This window comes from Enhydra lutris, unplaced genomic scaffold (genome assembly GCF_002288905.1).
Source record: "Enhydra lutris kenyoni isolate GAN:26980312 unplaced genomic scaffold, ASM228890v2 scaffoldscaffold38, whole genome shotgun sequence".
NCBI lineage: Eukaryota > Metazoa > Chordata > Mammalia > Carnivora > Mustelidae > Enhydra > Enhydra lutris.
Genome location: NW_019154122.1, coordinates 878238 through 894925, shown reverse-complemented (window position 1 = coordinate 894925; position 16688 = coordinate 878238). Strand labels below are relative to the sequence as shown.

At 53.4% G+C, this 16688-nt stretch overlaps 1 protein-coding gene across 2 annotated transcripts in view; it reads left to right on the top strand.

Annotated features, from left to right (window-relative positions):
* Window positions 1-16317, top strand: part of LOC111154597 (mannosidase alpha class 1C member 1) — a 135785-nt gene extending 119468 nt beyond the window's left edge. For both annotated transcript variants that reach the window (XM_022514272.1, XM_022514271.1), the window contains 5 exons: window positions 2992-3107; window positions 8624-8843; window positions 11620-11792; window positions 12994-13109; window positions 14058-16317. In XM_022514272.1, coding sequence (XP_022369980.1) covers window positions 2992-3107; window positions 8624-8843; window positions 11620-11792; window positions 12994-13109; window positions 14058-14184 — 752 coding nt within the window. In that variant the 3' untranslated portion in view covers window positions 14185-16317. The remainder of the gene's footprint in view (window positions 1-2991; window positions 3108-8623; window positions 8844-11619; window positions 11793-12993; window positions 13110-14057) is intronic.
* Window positions 16318-16688: the final 371 nt, after the last annotated feature.

The following is a 16688-nucleotide window of genomic DNA, read 5'->3' as shown; positions in this document are numbered from 1 at the left end:
CAAGACCCTCCTGCCACTAGGACTCATGGCCAGGGTAAGTCCACCAGGCTCCTGCTGGTACCTGGCACAGATGAGACCCATCCTCGCAGAGCCACGTAGAGCTCAGAAGGCTGCCGGCCAGTCAGCGTGACCCCTGGAGGGGCTTGTCTACCTGGTCCGCTGCCTGAATCCCCACTTTCCTCAGCAGGAGGGTGTGGCAAGTCCACATTCTCCCCAGTGGGGTTAGCAATGTGAGCTGCCCATCAGCCCCAGCCTGGCATCCTCTCCCGGGTTCTTGGTACTTTCCTACCACCCCGTTCCCAGGCTGTATGGTGACCACCTCTTGCTGCCAAGTGTGATGACAGTATTGACCTACACGGTCAGCAAGCAGCAGGGCCCATCTCTGCTCAGGCTCATGGACACCAACCAGTTCATGCTCCTCTTGCATTTTATTGATCAAAAGGTGGAGGCCCAGAGAGGAAAATGGCTTGCACTGAGCTAATGGCAGATCTTTGTCTTCCAGTTCCCACTCTGGGCTCTCTATGTACCACACGGTGCTGGCGTAGGACACCGCAGGCACACACTAGCCAGAAAGCAGTGGGACCTCCAAATGAGAATCATTCACATATCCCCAAGAGGGTGTTCTGTTGCAGACACCCGTAGAATTCCCCGGGGCTTGACTCCCCTCTCCTGCACACACCCGCCGGGTGGAGCCCTCAGCCACATTCTAGACACACTGCAATCACATGATGAAGTCCCAACTCTTTGGCTTGGCATTCAAGGCCCTTCCCAGCACAGCTCAAACCTCCCTTCCTTTCTTTCCTTCGGGACTCACTGGGTGTCCACGGTGTGCCATACAGTCAGCGGGTGTAAAATGCGAATCATACTTGCCCCCTCCCCATAGAGAGCCCACAGCCTGGCGGAGGAGGCAGACACAGAAGCAGACACGGACACCACAGCTCTGGGAGCCGCCGCGGGCAAGGCACACACCCAGCAATGGAAGGATTGGCTGTCACGGAGTGCTTCCCACGTGAGGCACCGTGGGGCCAGATTTGCGTGCACCTTCTCTCACCCATTCCTCATGGTCCCCCCCCGCCCCCAATAGGGAAGGATGATGAGCAGGCTTATGAGAATACCGAGAAAGGCCTCTCTGCAGAGGGGATGCCTGAGCTGGAGTGTAGCAGTGAGAAGGTGCTAGCCATGCAAGGGGTGGCAGGGGTGTTCCTGGTAGAGGGGTCACCACAGGTGGGAGATGACTGGGGAGGCAGGGGGCTAGGAGTGTTCTGGGTGGCAGAGAAAACAGTGACGGGTGGCAGGCCCAAAGGAGTGTGGAGATGGCAGCCCCCCCCCCACCGCCGCTGCTGGCCCGTGTGCCTCTTCTGTGGTCTGTGATCTGTGGGGGGGGGGGGTCCCCTCAGCAGAGGCCGGCCTGGTTTGACTTGCAGCCTTCCCTAACCCCTGCCAGGCACATACCTCCTGCTCCAGCTGCGGACGCGGCATCTGCGTGCTAGGCCCGGCGTGCTCCTGCCCCTTCCTCTGTGCTCTGTCCACCGTGTAGCAATGGGGGGGTCGGGGATGTGCTGTGTTGCTGAGTATCTCTTCACACATCAGGGTCCAGCCCCCACAGACCCCCTCCTGCACTTTCCCGAGGCTCAGGATTTCTCTGGTCTGTTCCAGTTTTTACAGGTCCTGAGCCCTTGCTGGGCCATGATTTATTTATGGGGCCGGAAGGAGCTGGAAGGGCTGGTTTACTCTGGGTATTCCTCTCAGCCCACTTTTCTGGTCCCCACCTGTCTTTACCCTCTGACTTTGGGTCCCGCTCTCCTCACACTTGTCTTTTCTATCTCTAGGCAGAGAAACAGCAGGCGTTCGTGCTCTGGTTAGCTGTAAAGTAGCAGAAAGCGAGAGCTCTGCCACCTTGGTGGCCTTAGAGGAGCTCTGCAGGCCTGCCCAAAGTTGTCCCCTCCGGGAGAGGGGTTGGCCATGCCCACCTTGCCGGGTTCTTGGGAGGTTGTTACAGATAGTACAGTAAGGCTCCGGGCCCACGTAGACCCTGGAGAAATGACAGCTTTTGATGGATTCTCTGTTCCTTTCTCTCTTCCCTCCACCGACTTTCCCTCCTTTCTCTCTTCCTACCCCCACTTTCTCCAGAGGAGCTGGAAATACCCTCGCCAGCGACCCCACCCCACTTTACTCTGCTCCCATTTTCCTTCCTCTCTCTGTCTCTCTGCTTAAGTGCATCTTAACAGGGAGCTGAAGTTTGCTCTTTGTTATAGCTATTAAATGCCTTTATGTTTCCCTGTTATTAATTTTTAAAGCACGTGCGTGAAGTGCTGTCCCTGTCTCGATTCTCTGGTTAAATGCTCCTGGTTGACCATCCTTCTCCAGAGATAGCGCTGGGCGGAGTCACTCAGTCCTGCCCCATGGGGGCCACTCCAGGCAGATGCCCCCAGGGCAAAGATGGGCTCCTCAGACCCAATTCTCCCCAAGCCCCTGCTCCTTGGAAACTCCATTTCTCCTAGTCTGCTCAGCAGAAGCTTGGTTTCTCCAAGTGGCTCCATATTCTGACTCAATTAAGCCTCCCGTTCCTCCTTTCCGTGGCCTTTTATGAACCTGCCCAGCATTAATTACCATGTTTGTCACCGGATAATAAAAATCTCTGAACTCCCTGCCACCAGATTATCTTTTTAAAGAAATGCAACTCATTTACAGTTAATAACCAGAAGCCCTGCCATCCTTGGCCTGCTAAAAGGACATGATTTATACACCTGGGTGAGCCGTGCGCTCGTGTGCCAGACAGCAGTGCTCAGGATGGTCCTGGGTTCCCCAAGTCCCGCCCCGGGGCTTCCTGTCTGCCCCTGCTCCCATAGGGCTCAGAGGCTGCCCCACCTGCATGTGGCCCCCAGGGGACGGGGTGGGGGGATACTTGCTGCCCCGGTGCATTCCCTCCGGGAGGCCGGCCCAGCAGCCTCAGCAGTTGGAGGTAACAAGCCGTCCTCTCTCTCCTCACAGACCACGTCTCGGTTGGAGGCCTCGGGGACAGTTTTTATGAATATTTGATCAAATCCTGGTTGATGTCAGCCAAGACAGATGTGGAGGCTAAAGATATGTACTATGAAGCCTTGGAGGTAAGAGGGGCGCCTGCTCCTTCGTGGGCAGCTGGCCATTCACCCTAGCTCTGGCCCTGACCCCTGAGTGTCAGGGCCTCACCCACCCCTCCCCCATGGCGAGCTGGCCAGAAGAACAAGATCTTCTCCCTCCCCGCCCTGTGCTTTGCACAGCCAGCTGTGACTACTCAGATGCCTTGAAATTAGGGCCACGTTAGCATCCTCGTTTTACAGACACAAAACCCACACTCGAGGCGGTAAAGCCATTTGTCCGAGGTCTTACAGGGAGCGGCAGTTAGTCTGATTCAGAAATCATGGTGTCTGGGCTTCCATGAATGTGTTAGAACCCAGAACACAGCCAGACACTGGCCGGGGAGCCCCCAAATGAGGCTGCCAAAGCAAGACCCTCAGCCATTTCCCTGCAGAGCCCGAGGGGCTGTAATTAGCCTATGTAAGCAGGGAAGGGCCTCCTCCAGTAGATCGTCCAATTCTGCTCCTTCTCTTTATGGGGATGGAAAACAAGGCCCAGAGAGGGAAAGGCACTTGCTCAAAGCCACACAGTACAGAGCTGGCAGAGCTGAAGCTAAAGCCCGATCTTCTAAGACATTCCCAATATCCCCTCAACTGTCTCTCCCCACCACTGGTCTGTCTACAGGGTGTGAACTGAACAAGGCGTGGTAGGCTGAGATGAGTCTCTCCAAAGAGAGGGAGAATTAGGATAGAAGAGGAAGGTGGTTAGCCTGAGCTATTGGAAAGGTGTTATGGAATCCCATTAACCCATCAGTAGGTACTTCGGAGCCCAACTAAGGAAAAGGCACTGGGTAGGTTCCAGGCCTCAGTTTCCCCACAAAGTAAGTTGAGCAACTTGGCTCTATCTGCCACCACCTTGGTCTGAGGTGTCATGTCCCCTAAACTAGTCTTCTTGATCCCCTCCCCATTGAAGTCCATTCTCCCTCTACAAAGCAGCCAGAAGAACTAGAAATTCATGTCCATACCTCACTGGCTCCCCTTCTGCATTTGGAAGAAGCTAGACTCCTCACCTTTGCCCACGTGATCTAGACCTACCAATCACCCTGAACTCTTTCCCCCTTTACTCTCAGCTCTGGTCCCCCGCCTTCCTCAGACACACCAGACTCATTCCCACTTCGCAGCTTTTGTATCTCCTGTCCTCTCTACCTGGAATAGCATTCAAATGGCTGGGCCCCATTTATTGGTCAAGTCAAATGCCCCTGGAAACTGGCCTTTCACAGCCTCTCTCTGTCACATACACCAGACTTAGGCTTTTCTTCACCTTCATCAACATCGAAAATTACTCCGAGCGCATGTTTGCTTACTTGTTCATTGTCTGTCTTCCCCAAGTAGAATGTGAGCTCTCTAGGAGCAAGGATCTCATCTAGTCACTCACCGTGTCTGCCTCACTCCTACAATAGTACCTGTGCATAGGAAGTGTACAATAACCATGTGAGCAAATGAATACATGATTGCTGAAGGGATGCATGGATGGATGGATCCGTGGGTGGAAGGATTGATGGGTGGATGGATGGGTAGGTAGAAGAATGGATGGGTGGATAAATGGATGGATGGGTGGATGGTTGGATGGATGGATGGGTGGGTGGATGGATGGGCAGGTGGAAGGGTAGATGGGTGGATGGATGGATCCGTGGGTGGAAAGATTGATGGGTGGGTGGGTGGATGGATGGGCAGATGGAAGGGTAGATGGGTGGATGGATGGATCTGTGGGTGGAAGGATTGATGGGTGGATGGATGGATGGGTGGGTGGATATGTGGGTGGAAGGACAGATGGGTGGGTTGGTAGAGGATAGATGGATGGATAGGTGGATAGGCAGGTGGAAAGATGGATACATGGGTGGATATGGTGGATGGATGGGTATGAACAGTTGGATAGATGGATGAATGAGCTATAACTATCCTCTGACTGCATGAATCTGGCCAGGAATGGTAGTGCTTAAAGGAAACCCATTGAAACAAGCCTCCACAGCCATGGACTTTTTAAACTGTAGGCTTGGTGATGAGTTTTCCCCACCCAGCTCCCCAGCACCAAGACCTTGGTCATGAAGCGGCTGCTGGGGCTCCAGTCCCATCTCCGTCTGCATCTCAGCCCCAGCTTAAGCTTCAGCTGAGCTCAGACCACAGCCAGTGTCTGCTGTCAGGGGATCAGTGTTCAGCCTGCACAGAGTGTGCTGCTGGCAAAGGCCTGTCTGCGCTTTCCACCATTCCTTGCAGGGTAAACATGAAGTTAGCAAGCAGCCTGGTTCCCTGCCCTCAGGGCACACAGTGGTTGAGGCTTCAAGGGAAGAAATGGCCATGAATTATTCAAGCAAACTGGGAGTTTTATGGAAAGCACTTGATTGAAGAGGAGAGAACCTTGGCTTTGCTCCCCTTGTTTGATATCCCCAGTGAATAGCCTGGAGTATCTCTGACCCTGGGTAAAGACTGGGCCTCTGGCAGGTTTGGGACTTTGAAGAATATTCTAGTAATTCTCAACCTTGTCCACACATTAAAAATCACTGGGGAAGCTGTAAAATCCCAGTGTTCAGGCTGCACCCTGACAAGGCTACATCAGAATGTCTGGGCCCGGGCCCAGGAAACAGCCTGGAAAGCTACCCTGAGGTGGGGTGAGACCACTGTCCAGCTGGGGTGAGTTGGGGACGATTCAGACAGGCCAACAGGGCACACCCCTGAGTGTCAGAGGAGGAGGGGCAACAAGAATAGGGAGAGCATCTGTCGCGGTGGCCTCCTCCAGGCAGGTGCCTTGACTACCTTGTCTTATTTAGTTAGCCCCATCTTACAGATGAGAAACTGAGGTCCCACGGCAGCCAGTGTCAAAGCCAGGGTGCAAACACAGATCCGACTGACTCCAGATCCAGTGCTCCTGCCAACCACAAAGGAGCCTGGCTTGCCTGAAACCCCTCTTGGGAGTGAGGCAGATGGGGTCCCCTCCAGGAGGCAAAGGAAGGCAGAGTCTTTGAATAACCTCACAGCCATCCCAGGAATTATTCCCTTGTTACGGATTAGGAGAGGGAGTCTTCAAAAAAGGGAAATCATTTGCGCAGAGTCACCCAACCCTCACATTGCAGAGCTGGCATCCAAGCCCAGGTCTCTCTTCCCCCTCAGCTCGGCTGGTCTCCTGGATGATTTAAGCCTAACTGGTCAGTTGCCAGCCTGTGCTGTCTTGTGTTTTGCTTAGAGTTTTAGAAAGCCTTGGTGTGTGTTTTTTTGTTTTTTCAATTTTTTTTTTCATCTTTACACCTATCTGCTTGTCTCAGTTGTGTCCTCACAATGAGACTGGTCTGTCATTTCCTCTTTACCATGATTACTTAGCTTGGGGTGAACCCCAAATGGAAGTAACCCATGAGATCCAGTCTTGAAGGGACATTCTCTGCGCCACCAGGGGAGACATCTCCCTGAGATGTCTGTGTTTTCCCCCAAGCGTCCACAACGGGTGGCTGGACCAGATTTCTGCACCCTGGACTAGCCTGCCACCCCTCCTCCCCACCCGTGCGGACCACGCTCTGCCCAAGAGCAGACCCAGCCCGAGAGTGGGCGGCTCCCTAGGCCCCTTCAGTCTTCCGTCCCCCATGGCACAGGTGGTCTGCCACGCACATCATCAGAGCTTCCCCACCTGCTACCCAGTGAAGGTCCTAGAGCCAGCCCAGCATGTGGGACCTTGCAGGAGGGGGAATGGAACAGATCCAGGAGCGAATGTTGCTTGAGGACTTACTGTATGCCTGCTCCTGGCTGGAGAGTGGGGGTAGTGATGGCTTCTGCCGTCAGGCAGCAGAGTCCTGGGAGAGAGACAGGGTTGCCACAGACCATGCACGGAGGGATGCACAAGGTGGGGAGAGCATCGCGTGGAAAGGGAATGGGAAGCGAGCACCGCGGCATGGCCAGGATGTGTGGCGCATGCGCAAAGGCAAGCTGGGGCCGTGGAGTCGAGGCGGAGCATGTTTCTTTCAAAATGCTGACCACAAATCGTAATTCCCCTGTGTGTTTGATTTTGTTGGGAATCTCCTAACAGGTGAACTCCCCGAGTCAGGGTCCAGGCTGCATGTTTTCAGGGGCTTCATCCCCTGCCCTGAGCCTCGGCTCATGGAAAACTCAGTGGGAGGAGAGGGATGTGACTTCGAAGAGGCTGGGGCAGGGGATGGACTGGAGAGGCACTGTCCGAGCCAGCAGGTGCTGAGGACACAGTGTGAGCAAGTATGCTGAGCTCTGCACGCAAAGCGCATTTGATCCTCACAACCGTGTGAGGTGGTTTATGTCCTGTTCCCCTTTCATACATTTACTTGTTAATCAAGGCCCAGAGCGCCCACAGAACCCACCAATGTCACACAGCTTGGAACTGACAGAAGTAGGATTTGAACCTGAGGAATCGGCTCCTGGGAGCCATGTCTGTGGCATCAGGTTAAACTAGTCCGTTATTTACAGAGAGCAGAGACCCCTGGAGAATAGATTGGAAGGGGCAGGAATGCATGAAGAGGCCTGGCCAGGGTCCCAGCAGCCCGGCCCGGACCCAGAGCCACAGGCACTGCCATCACCTCTGTCTCCAGGCTTCCAGGGACTAACAGCAGGGAATGGGGGGCACCCTGGCCTGACACCGCATCCCCCAACTTCCTTAGAGTCTTTACCAGCCGTATCATCTCCTGTGGAAGTTGGGGATGGGGGCCCTCAAAGCCCCTTGCTACCAGAAGGAGCAGCCGTCAGGTAGTAGAAAATGCCCAGTTTGGGCATCTGGGGGCCCTTGTCCTCGCATGGCTGGGTGACCTGGGATAAGCCACTTGATCCTTTTGTCTGTAGAGGGCATGACAGCCATGTGCCAGGGTTGTCGTGGGCATCAAATGAGAAGGTGTGTGATAAGGGCCTGTAGAGAGCAGCTCTTAACTTTCCATGGGTCCTTTTCAAAAACCAGATAAAATATAGGGACCCTCTTCCCAGGGAAATGCACATACACGAGAGTGTCACATACAATTTGAGTGGCCTCTGGACCCCCTGGAGCCTGTCCACAGGCAAGCTGGGCTCCAGGTTAAGATTCCCTAACAGAGGACATCGTGGAGAATGGATAAAAATTTTTAAAGATTTAAAAAAAATATTTATACATAGAAGATATAAAAGCTTAAATAAGAGGGGCACCTGGCTGGCTCAGTTGGTAGAGAATGTAACTCTTGATCTCAGGGTTGTGATTTTGAGCCCCACACTGGGTGTAGAAATTATTTAAAAATAAAATATTTGTTTAAAAGTCTAAATAAGAGACTCAGTCCGGGGAGCTGCCTTGTGTCCAAGACCCCAGCAGGCACCAGGCCTCAGCCAGGCGAGTGGCAGAACCTCCTACGGCTCCATCAGGGACCACCGCCAGCTGCCAGCCAAGGTCAAGGACCTCCTTTGCCTGGGATGGAGGGCTCAGCAGAGCTGCGTTCACTGCTGTCTGCAAAATGTTCATTTTTCCGTCCTCTCCCCCTCCCTTCTCTGTCCCCCCTCCTATACCCCTCCCCCTTGTCCAACTCCCACCTTGCTCCCAGGCAATAGAGACCTACTTGGTGAATGTCTCTCCTGGGGGGCTGACCTACATTGCTGAGTGGCGAGGGGGGATTCTGGACCACAAGATGGGGCACCTGGCCTGTTTCTCTGGGGGCATGATCGCCCTCGGCGCTGAGGATGCCAAGGAAGAAAAGAGGGCCCACTACCGAGAGCTTGCAGCCCAGATCACCAAGACGTGCCACGAATCGTACGCCCGCTCAGGTAACCCTGCAAGGGGAAGGGGCGGAGGAGAGACTGAGGCTAGACACCAGGAAGAACTAGAAAAACCAGTAGAGCGGCAGTGAGTGACTAGAACACACGGTCTTAGGGCAGTCTTGCCTTGGAAATTTTGGAGAATTTGTACAAGGGGTGTGCTGTCGATGCACTGAGACTGTAACCTGAGTGAAAAGGAAAATAGGGGTGATGTATCAAGCACCTGTGCCCAGTGTTGTTCAGCATTTGACCTGCACCATTGCTGAACCTCACAACACAGATAAACTGAGGCCCAGAGAGAACTTGGCCGAGGTCCGGTGTAAGGGGCACAGAGTGAAGGGTCCTCCAGGCTTCCTGAGCCTAGTAGATCCCTTCTCCCTGGGCCCTTACCCCTGAGTGTCTCTCTGCCTTTCCTCCCCGGCATCCCTCCATTTTGGGGGGTCTTACCACCTCTAGCACCACCCCGTGTATCACCCTCTTTGAATCAAGATCACCAGAAGGCTCGAGAGCCTCTTGACCTTCCCCACCTAACACTCATTGCAGAATTGTCAAACGCTAGAGTGAGAAGGCACATTAGAGAACACGAGCCTTGTCTTACACGTGGGGAAACTGAGTCATCCCAGAGCAGGGAAGTGACTTCGCCAAAGTCACACGGTGCGCAAGTAGCTTCTGATGTCATCTGAGGTCTTCTGATGCCCAGCTTCTTCTTGTGTGCTGCCTCTGTAGACCGTGCCCTTCAGAAAAAGCCCTCCCCCGGGGGCCCCAAGAGGTGCCCACTGCTCTGGGTGTAATCCCAGTCTTGGTTAGAGGAGAGGACCCAAGACTTCCCATAAACCTGGCTCAGGTGCCACTCTGCCACTCACCAGCGGGGTGGCCTCCATTTTCTCATCTGTTCAACGGGAGCAATAACACACGTCTCCCGGGATGAGATAGAGGGTCCCATAGAAAGCACATCTCCGGCCGCCTTTAGCCCCAGCATGGAAGGCATGTTTTAGCTTGAAAGGCCTTGAAAGGCATCTGCGACCCTCCAGTGGAATGTAGAGCTCCCGGAGCTGGTTACACGAAGCCTGCAATTCACAAGGGGTTTCTCACAACGGGTCCGCAGTTCCCTTCAAAGACCCAGAACCGTAAACAAAAAGGAATTCTCAGGAATAATAAAAAGCTCACAATTTGTCTGGGACAATCAACCCAGACCATAAAAGACATCCACGTAAGAGAGCTTGCTGTGCCAGCCAGCCTGCCTGTCCACGGACAGCCACGGTGGGCGCTTGTGCCCCGACCCCGTCCGCAGCTTGGGCGAAATGGCTCTTTGCTAGCGGCCAGGAGCAGCAGCAAGCATCTGAGAACTCGACGAGGCCGCGGTCCAGCTAATGGCACAGCCCTTCTGTGAAGCCCTCCATGGAAGAGTAGGATGTCCTTCGAGGCTCTCGTCATCTAAGAACAACCTGGGGCTTCTCGGGGTCCTGACCTGATGGGAAGAAGGAAGGCACACTTAGGACCAGAGCCTGGCACTTGACCGACTCAGGGTGTGCAGGTGCTGAAGGGAGGAGAAGCTGACCCCTCTCGCCTAAACTTGGGGCCTAGAGTCTCAGACCCAGGAGGGAAAGAACAAGAGCACAGTCCAGGGAAAGGGCATCAGACAGATCCAGTGTCACATTCCAGCTCAGTCACAGCTCGCTGTGTTACCTTGGACAAATTACTTAGCCTCTCTGATCCTCAGTTTCCATATGCCTGATAGCAAAAGAGACACTAATATCTACCTTAGAAAAAAACAAAAGAAGAAGAAAACAAAAACAACATTTGTTAAGGATCAAAATAATGCACCTAAAGCACCCAGCACAGCCCTTGAAATCAGTGGTGGCTGTGGTGGTTATAATTATGGCCGTCCAGCAAATAGGCACCAAATTGTCCAAAAACAAACCAGTGACCAAAAAAACCCACAAAAAACTGAGGGCTGCCTGCATGGCTCAGTGGGTTGGTCCTGGGATCAGCCCCACATTATTGGGCTCCCAGCTCAGCCGGGAGCCTGCTTCCCCCTCTGCCCCTCCCCCGGCTCTGCTCTTTGTCTTTCTCTCTCTCTCTCTCCCTCCTGCTTCCTCTGCCTCTCTTTCTCATACATGCTTTCTCTCTCAAATAAATAAATAATCTTAACACAAAACAAAACATCTCAGACCTCTTTAAGCCCTCTTTATGTAGCTGCCTCTGCCTGAGTATGTGCCTTCTGGGCAGTTCTTCCCCTGTCTCACCTCAGCATCGTCCCAGCCTGTCGCCTCTGGAAGGCTCCTTCTGGGAGGTGGGAAAAGCATTTCCCTGAGAAAGGGGTCTTTCTCTGTGGAGAAGCAGCACCGCAGATCAGCAGGTTAAAGGACCTGCTAAGTCCCGTAGACAGGAGACTGTTTCACTTCATTGACCTTCTGTTCCCCAAATGTCCTTAAATCTGAGATCCTTTCCTGGCTGGTTAACATCTTTCAGACTTTATGTCTCAAAACACAAGTTGGGGAACATCTCCCAAACCTTTCTCTCCACAGATTACTGGATAGTTCATTTGGACTCTCAGATTCTAAAACTACACAATGTTCGAGGCCTCAAGGGTCTTGCTTTGGTCTGCCTAGGCCAAGAGGGAAGCTGGGCATTGCCAGGCTCGGCAGTGCAGGCAAGGGCTCGGCCTGGGCCAGTCAACCTGCCAGGGCTTCCAGGCCACTGAGAGCACTCCTGGGGCAGCTGGGTCCTGAAAAGCAGGAGCTGGGAGGTCTGACCCAGGTCCTCTGCTTGGTCCTCCCCGCAGATACCAAACTGGGGCCCGAGGCCTTCTGGTTTAACTCGGGCAGGGAGGCCGTGGCCACGCAGCTGAGCGAGAGCTACTACATCCTGCGGCCCGAGGTGGTGGAGAGCTACATGTACCTGTGGCGACAGACCCACGACCCCATCTACAGGGAGTGGGGCTGGGAGGTGGTGCTGGTGAGTGCGCTGGGTGGGAGGATGGGGGGCCGACTGCGTGACAGGTGCCCCAGGAATTCAGGCAGGGTCCAAAATCCCCTGAGCTCAGGCACAGAGAAGAAGGTCACACCAGGTTGACATCTGGCTCAGGTTCCGAATGCAAAGGGTCGAGGTGTAGTCGCAGAGCCAAGAGTCCCCGGCTGGGCAAAAGTGGGCCGGGAAATTATGGAGAGGGTTCTGGGCGCCCACAGCCTTTGGGGCCCAGGCTTCAGGGCCAGCAAACTTAGAGGGCTAAAGGCAGGGCGGGAGCCAGAGGGACACAGAGCACATGTGGTCACTGCCCTCTGACCCTGAAGCCTGAGATGGTTTCAGATTTCTCCTCTCAAACAGGAATAGGGTACCAGACCGACAGATCACCTCCCTCCTCTGCCCAAAGCCAGCTGTGCCCTGGGCGGCCCCCACCTGTCTCTGGGCTCTGTTCCCCACTACTAGCTCACTTGTCCCCAACCACCCAGCAGGGAACGGGTGTCAAAGGCAAGTATGGAAAGTCCAGAAAGATGGGTCTTGAGGGTTGCTAAGTCTTCTCTGTCCAGCCCCTTCCCAACTTTCCCTAGGGCCCCCTGCTCTCAGAGGCATAGACTGTCCTGGGGAGAGCCACACCCAGGACATTATACTTGGGGAGGGCCGAGGTTCACCTATGTGGTTCAGAATCTCCCTGCTTCCCCGAAGGCCCCTTTCTCGACCAGTGAAAACCAAGTAAGTGTTCTGTGCTCCTGGGCCCTCAGTGTGTAAAAATGGCATTTATATACAAGAGCAGACAGTCGGGGGCCTCCCACCTCTGGACGAGGGACCGAATCTCCACAGGGAATCCGTGGGGTGTGCTAAGTCCAGTCCCCAAGTCCCAGCCTTCCGCTGCCTTCCTCTGTCCACCGCTGTGGGTGAGTCTGTCGGCTCAGCCTGGTTCCCTGCAGGGCCAAAAGAATGTCCTCTGAGTTCAGACCAGGAGAAGAGCTCGAGCTGGCAGCCAGCTGGGACTAAGCTCTCAGCCCCAGTGGCAGGGCGGCTGAGCCCTTGAACAATAATTTGGCTTTCTGCTTCCACAAATGCCAGGGGTCCCCAGCAGAGTGGTCCGGGGTCTGCCTGTTCACGACCTGGGCAGGCACGAATCTTGCGCGGGGGGCCTCTCCTCTCCCTGCACCAAAGCTGCCTCCCTTTCCTTCAGGCCTTGGAGAAATACTGTCGGACGGAAGCTGGTTTCTCCGGGATCCAAGACGTGTACAGCAGTATCCCAAACCACGACAACAAGCAGCAGACTTTCTTTCTAGCGGAGACACTAAAGTGAGTTGGGGTTTGGCTGGTGTTCTTTCCAGAGGGAAACTGGGACTTTCTTAGGGATGGAGAGAGGAGGAGGGGTCAGCAGTCCCTCCCTTCAGCAACAAGTTCTGCCATCACAGGGGGGCCCACAGCTAGGGGGCCTGGGGTACCCAGGATGCCCCTCAGGCCAGGTGGGTTTCTCTCCTCAGAGAGAGACCAGACAGCACCCCAACTCCAAGTACTAGCGGTGTGCTTAGTTTCTGTAACCTGTCTCCTTGGGTCCCTTGGATCTCTGAAACCATGTCCTCTTCTGTAAAATGGGAGGAATGATAGCAACAGTGGTCACTGCTGTTGACCCTCCCTCTACAGCTTTGCTCCTGCACTGTTCCCTCACTTTCTGGGGGTAGAAGTCAGCCACCCCGTTTCCTTGCTGTTTCCCAAACCTTGTGTTTTACCCTTTGCAATGGATTGGAATAGTCCATTCCCTTGGCTTAGGGAGCTGGAGTTCTGGAGTCACAACTCCCTATTCATTTTAGAGTCCTAACATCCGCTTTAGTCTAGAGTCTCCTGGGGGGCACATCAGGGAGCTGCTCAAGAGTTTGGACTGGTGCAGTACTCAGGCCACCATGAAAAGAAAGAAGAATCTAAGCCATAAGGGGACCTGGCCGGCCTCTCCTACAGGGGGCGCAAGTACCTGAGTGAAGGCAGATGGGTACGACGTAACAGAGGAAGGCCAGGGGCAGAGCCAGAGTTAAACCAGGTCTGACTGCCCCAGATCTCAGTGCTCTCCTCAGCATCCACAGCACCTTCCCTGGGACCAGTGCGGCAGGTAGACCCTGGATCTCAAACCTCCCTGCACCCTTAGCCACAGGCCCGTGTTGCAGAAGCCTCTGAGACTGGCTGCCATTGGTCCCCTGTTCCCCAGGGCCCTCACCAGCTTGTCTTGCTTCCCTCCCTACCCCGGGGGCACAGGTATCTCTATCTTCTGTTCTCTGAAGATGACATGCTCTCCCTGGAAGACTGGGTGTTCAACACAGAGGCCCACCCCCTCCCCGTGAATCACTCGGACAGCTCCAGCAGGGCTGGGGGCCGACTCTGACCCGTCTCCCTGCCGCACCCGGGGCCCCGGAGGGCTGCCTTGCCTTTTCAGGATTTGGGACTGTTCTCAAAGGGATTGGGAACATAGGCCCCATTCCTGGCAGACCCAGGGCAGATGTGTCGGACAAGAAACTTCTTTTCCTCTGTGAGGAGACAGGACTTGGAGACGCAGTGATGTCCCCCCAGGCCCAGACTTTCCTTTCTACGGAGAATTTCTATGAAACCCACTCACTTGCCATTGTAGGGCCCAGTGAATGGAGGTTTGCATATTGTCCCCATGCCTTTGATTCACTTCCTCTCATTTGGGGAAGGGTTTTTTTGTTTGTTTGTTTATTTTGCTTGATTTTGCCTTTTCTCTGCAGTTGTGTTTTATCACAAATTACAAATACAGTTTCAGAATCATGGGCTTTCCAAAGCAGCAGCATCTTGAGAAACTAAACCTTAAAGTGTTTGCACACAGACCTTGACCCCATTTTCTAGATCTTAAATGCCTTCTGCCGAACATTTACTATACGTTCAACTACGTGGCATTTACCTTATAATTTGAGGGGGCGTTCCCTTTTTATTTGGGCCTCAGTGTTAACGAATCACTAGTGCTATTTTCATTATTGTAATGGGAAAACCTGTAAACTTACAATAAAAGAGTTTATTGAATAAGAAATACAACTGGGTTCATTGCACACCAGTGACTCCTGGGAAAACCACAGCAATGTTATCACCCAGAAAAATAATCAACCAGCAGTTGATTTGACATACAATTTAGTCACGACTCCAACTTCTAATGCCTTCCCTTAAATTTGTCTTAAAAATTCAGGAAGGTTGAAGCCAATCCTTTAAATGGAGTTGGATGTTTATACTTAAGGCTTGGAAGAGGCCCAGAGAGGGCCAGCAGCTTGCCTGAGGTCATCAGCTGGTAGAGGCAGGGGGGAGCCCAGTCCCTACAGTGTGCTCAGGACCCCCGTTGTGTGTCCATCAGTTCTCATTCAGGAGACACGTGGTGAGTGCCCGTAGGAGACCAGATACTGGGCTAGCTGCTAGGGACACAGCCGGGAGTGAAACAGTTGTAAACCCTGGCCTCAGGGAGCATACAGCCAAGCAGGGGGAAGATGGCCCATAAAGTAGACGGACAGATAAGCAACATGACTGCGAGTCACGTGAACTGCTACAGAGGAGATGTGGGGCCGAGGCATCTGTGGCCAGGGATCATCTTAGGGCAGCAAGGAGAGCCTCTCGGAGCAGTTGACTTTCAAGCTGAGACCTGGAAGATAAGAACGAGCAGCGGGAGGAGTATCCCACAAACCCACTCTCCCCAGTGACATTACCTGCTCCCCCCACCCACCCAGAAGCCCAACACCTTGAGGCCATGTGCAGAACAAGGAGTTGAGGCAGGTTGTCTCACAGCTGACCACACAGGGGCATTCTGAACCCTCCCCCACGCTCAGCTGCTTCATTTTGGCCATTATAAACTTGAGTAGCCCCTGGGGTATTGAAGCCCTAGGCCAAGTGACCTGGCTTTACGTCCACACAGTGGGACCCTGGATAGGTCACCTCACCTCTCAGGCCATTCTTCCATCAAACAGAGGGAGGAACCTCCCACATTCCAAGGTTGCTGTGAGAATAAGTGGGAACCACTGGCGCCCTGGCCATGTGGGAAGGCCTTCTTCCTTGTTCTGGAGACACAGATGCTTCCAGAATCTTCTTAAGCAGTCAGAATTATGAGGGAGCCATCCCCGTGGCAGGAAACCTGGTGTTTGGTGAGTAAGTCCCTGCCTGAACGCAGGAAGTCACTTCACTTTTGACAGGCTCTGGAGACCTGCCTGTGTCCATTAAAACAAATAAACAAACAAAAAGACACACACAAAAAACAAAAGCAAAACAGAAAAACCCACTGTACAAGCATTGTGGAAAAGGTGAGGAATATCTTTATGCTAAGCAGAAAGAAAACCATCCACCATTCTACCCTCCAGAATGAATACTGTTATATTTTCTTCTAGATCTTTTTCTATGAATGTACAGAATATATTTTGCAACATGGCACCTTACTGTGCATACTGTTCTACTGTAATCTGCTTTTGCTCTCAACTATATTTTGTGAAGACCTTTCCAGGTCAACAAATACACCTTTATCACTGTTCCTGGCTGTGGAATGTTCCATCGTGTTCTGTATCATGCGTTCTGGATCTAAGCCCCTATTTCTGGGCATTTGGGTTTGTGACAGTTGGGGCTCTCAGTTACAAATAATAGAAAACAACACTGTCTAACTTACGCAAAAAAAAAAAAAAGGGGGAGGGAGGTGGGAGGGAGAGAAGGAAGGGAGGAAGGAAGGAAGGGGAAAAAAAAAAGAACATATTGAAATGCTTTGCGGTGACTCATGGGATCTCAGGAGAGTGAACAGTCGGACCACAAGAAGGACTAGGAAGAGGACGTGGCCAGGAATCCAAGCAGGAAGAACCAAGGGGGCAGTCTCCCCAGTACCCCCCCATCAGGACAGGTGAATTCAAACAT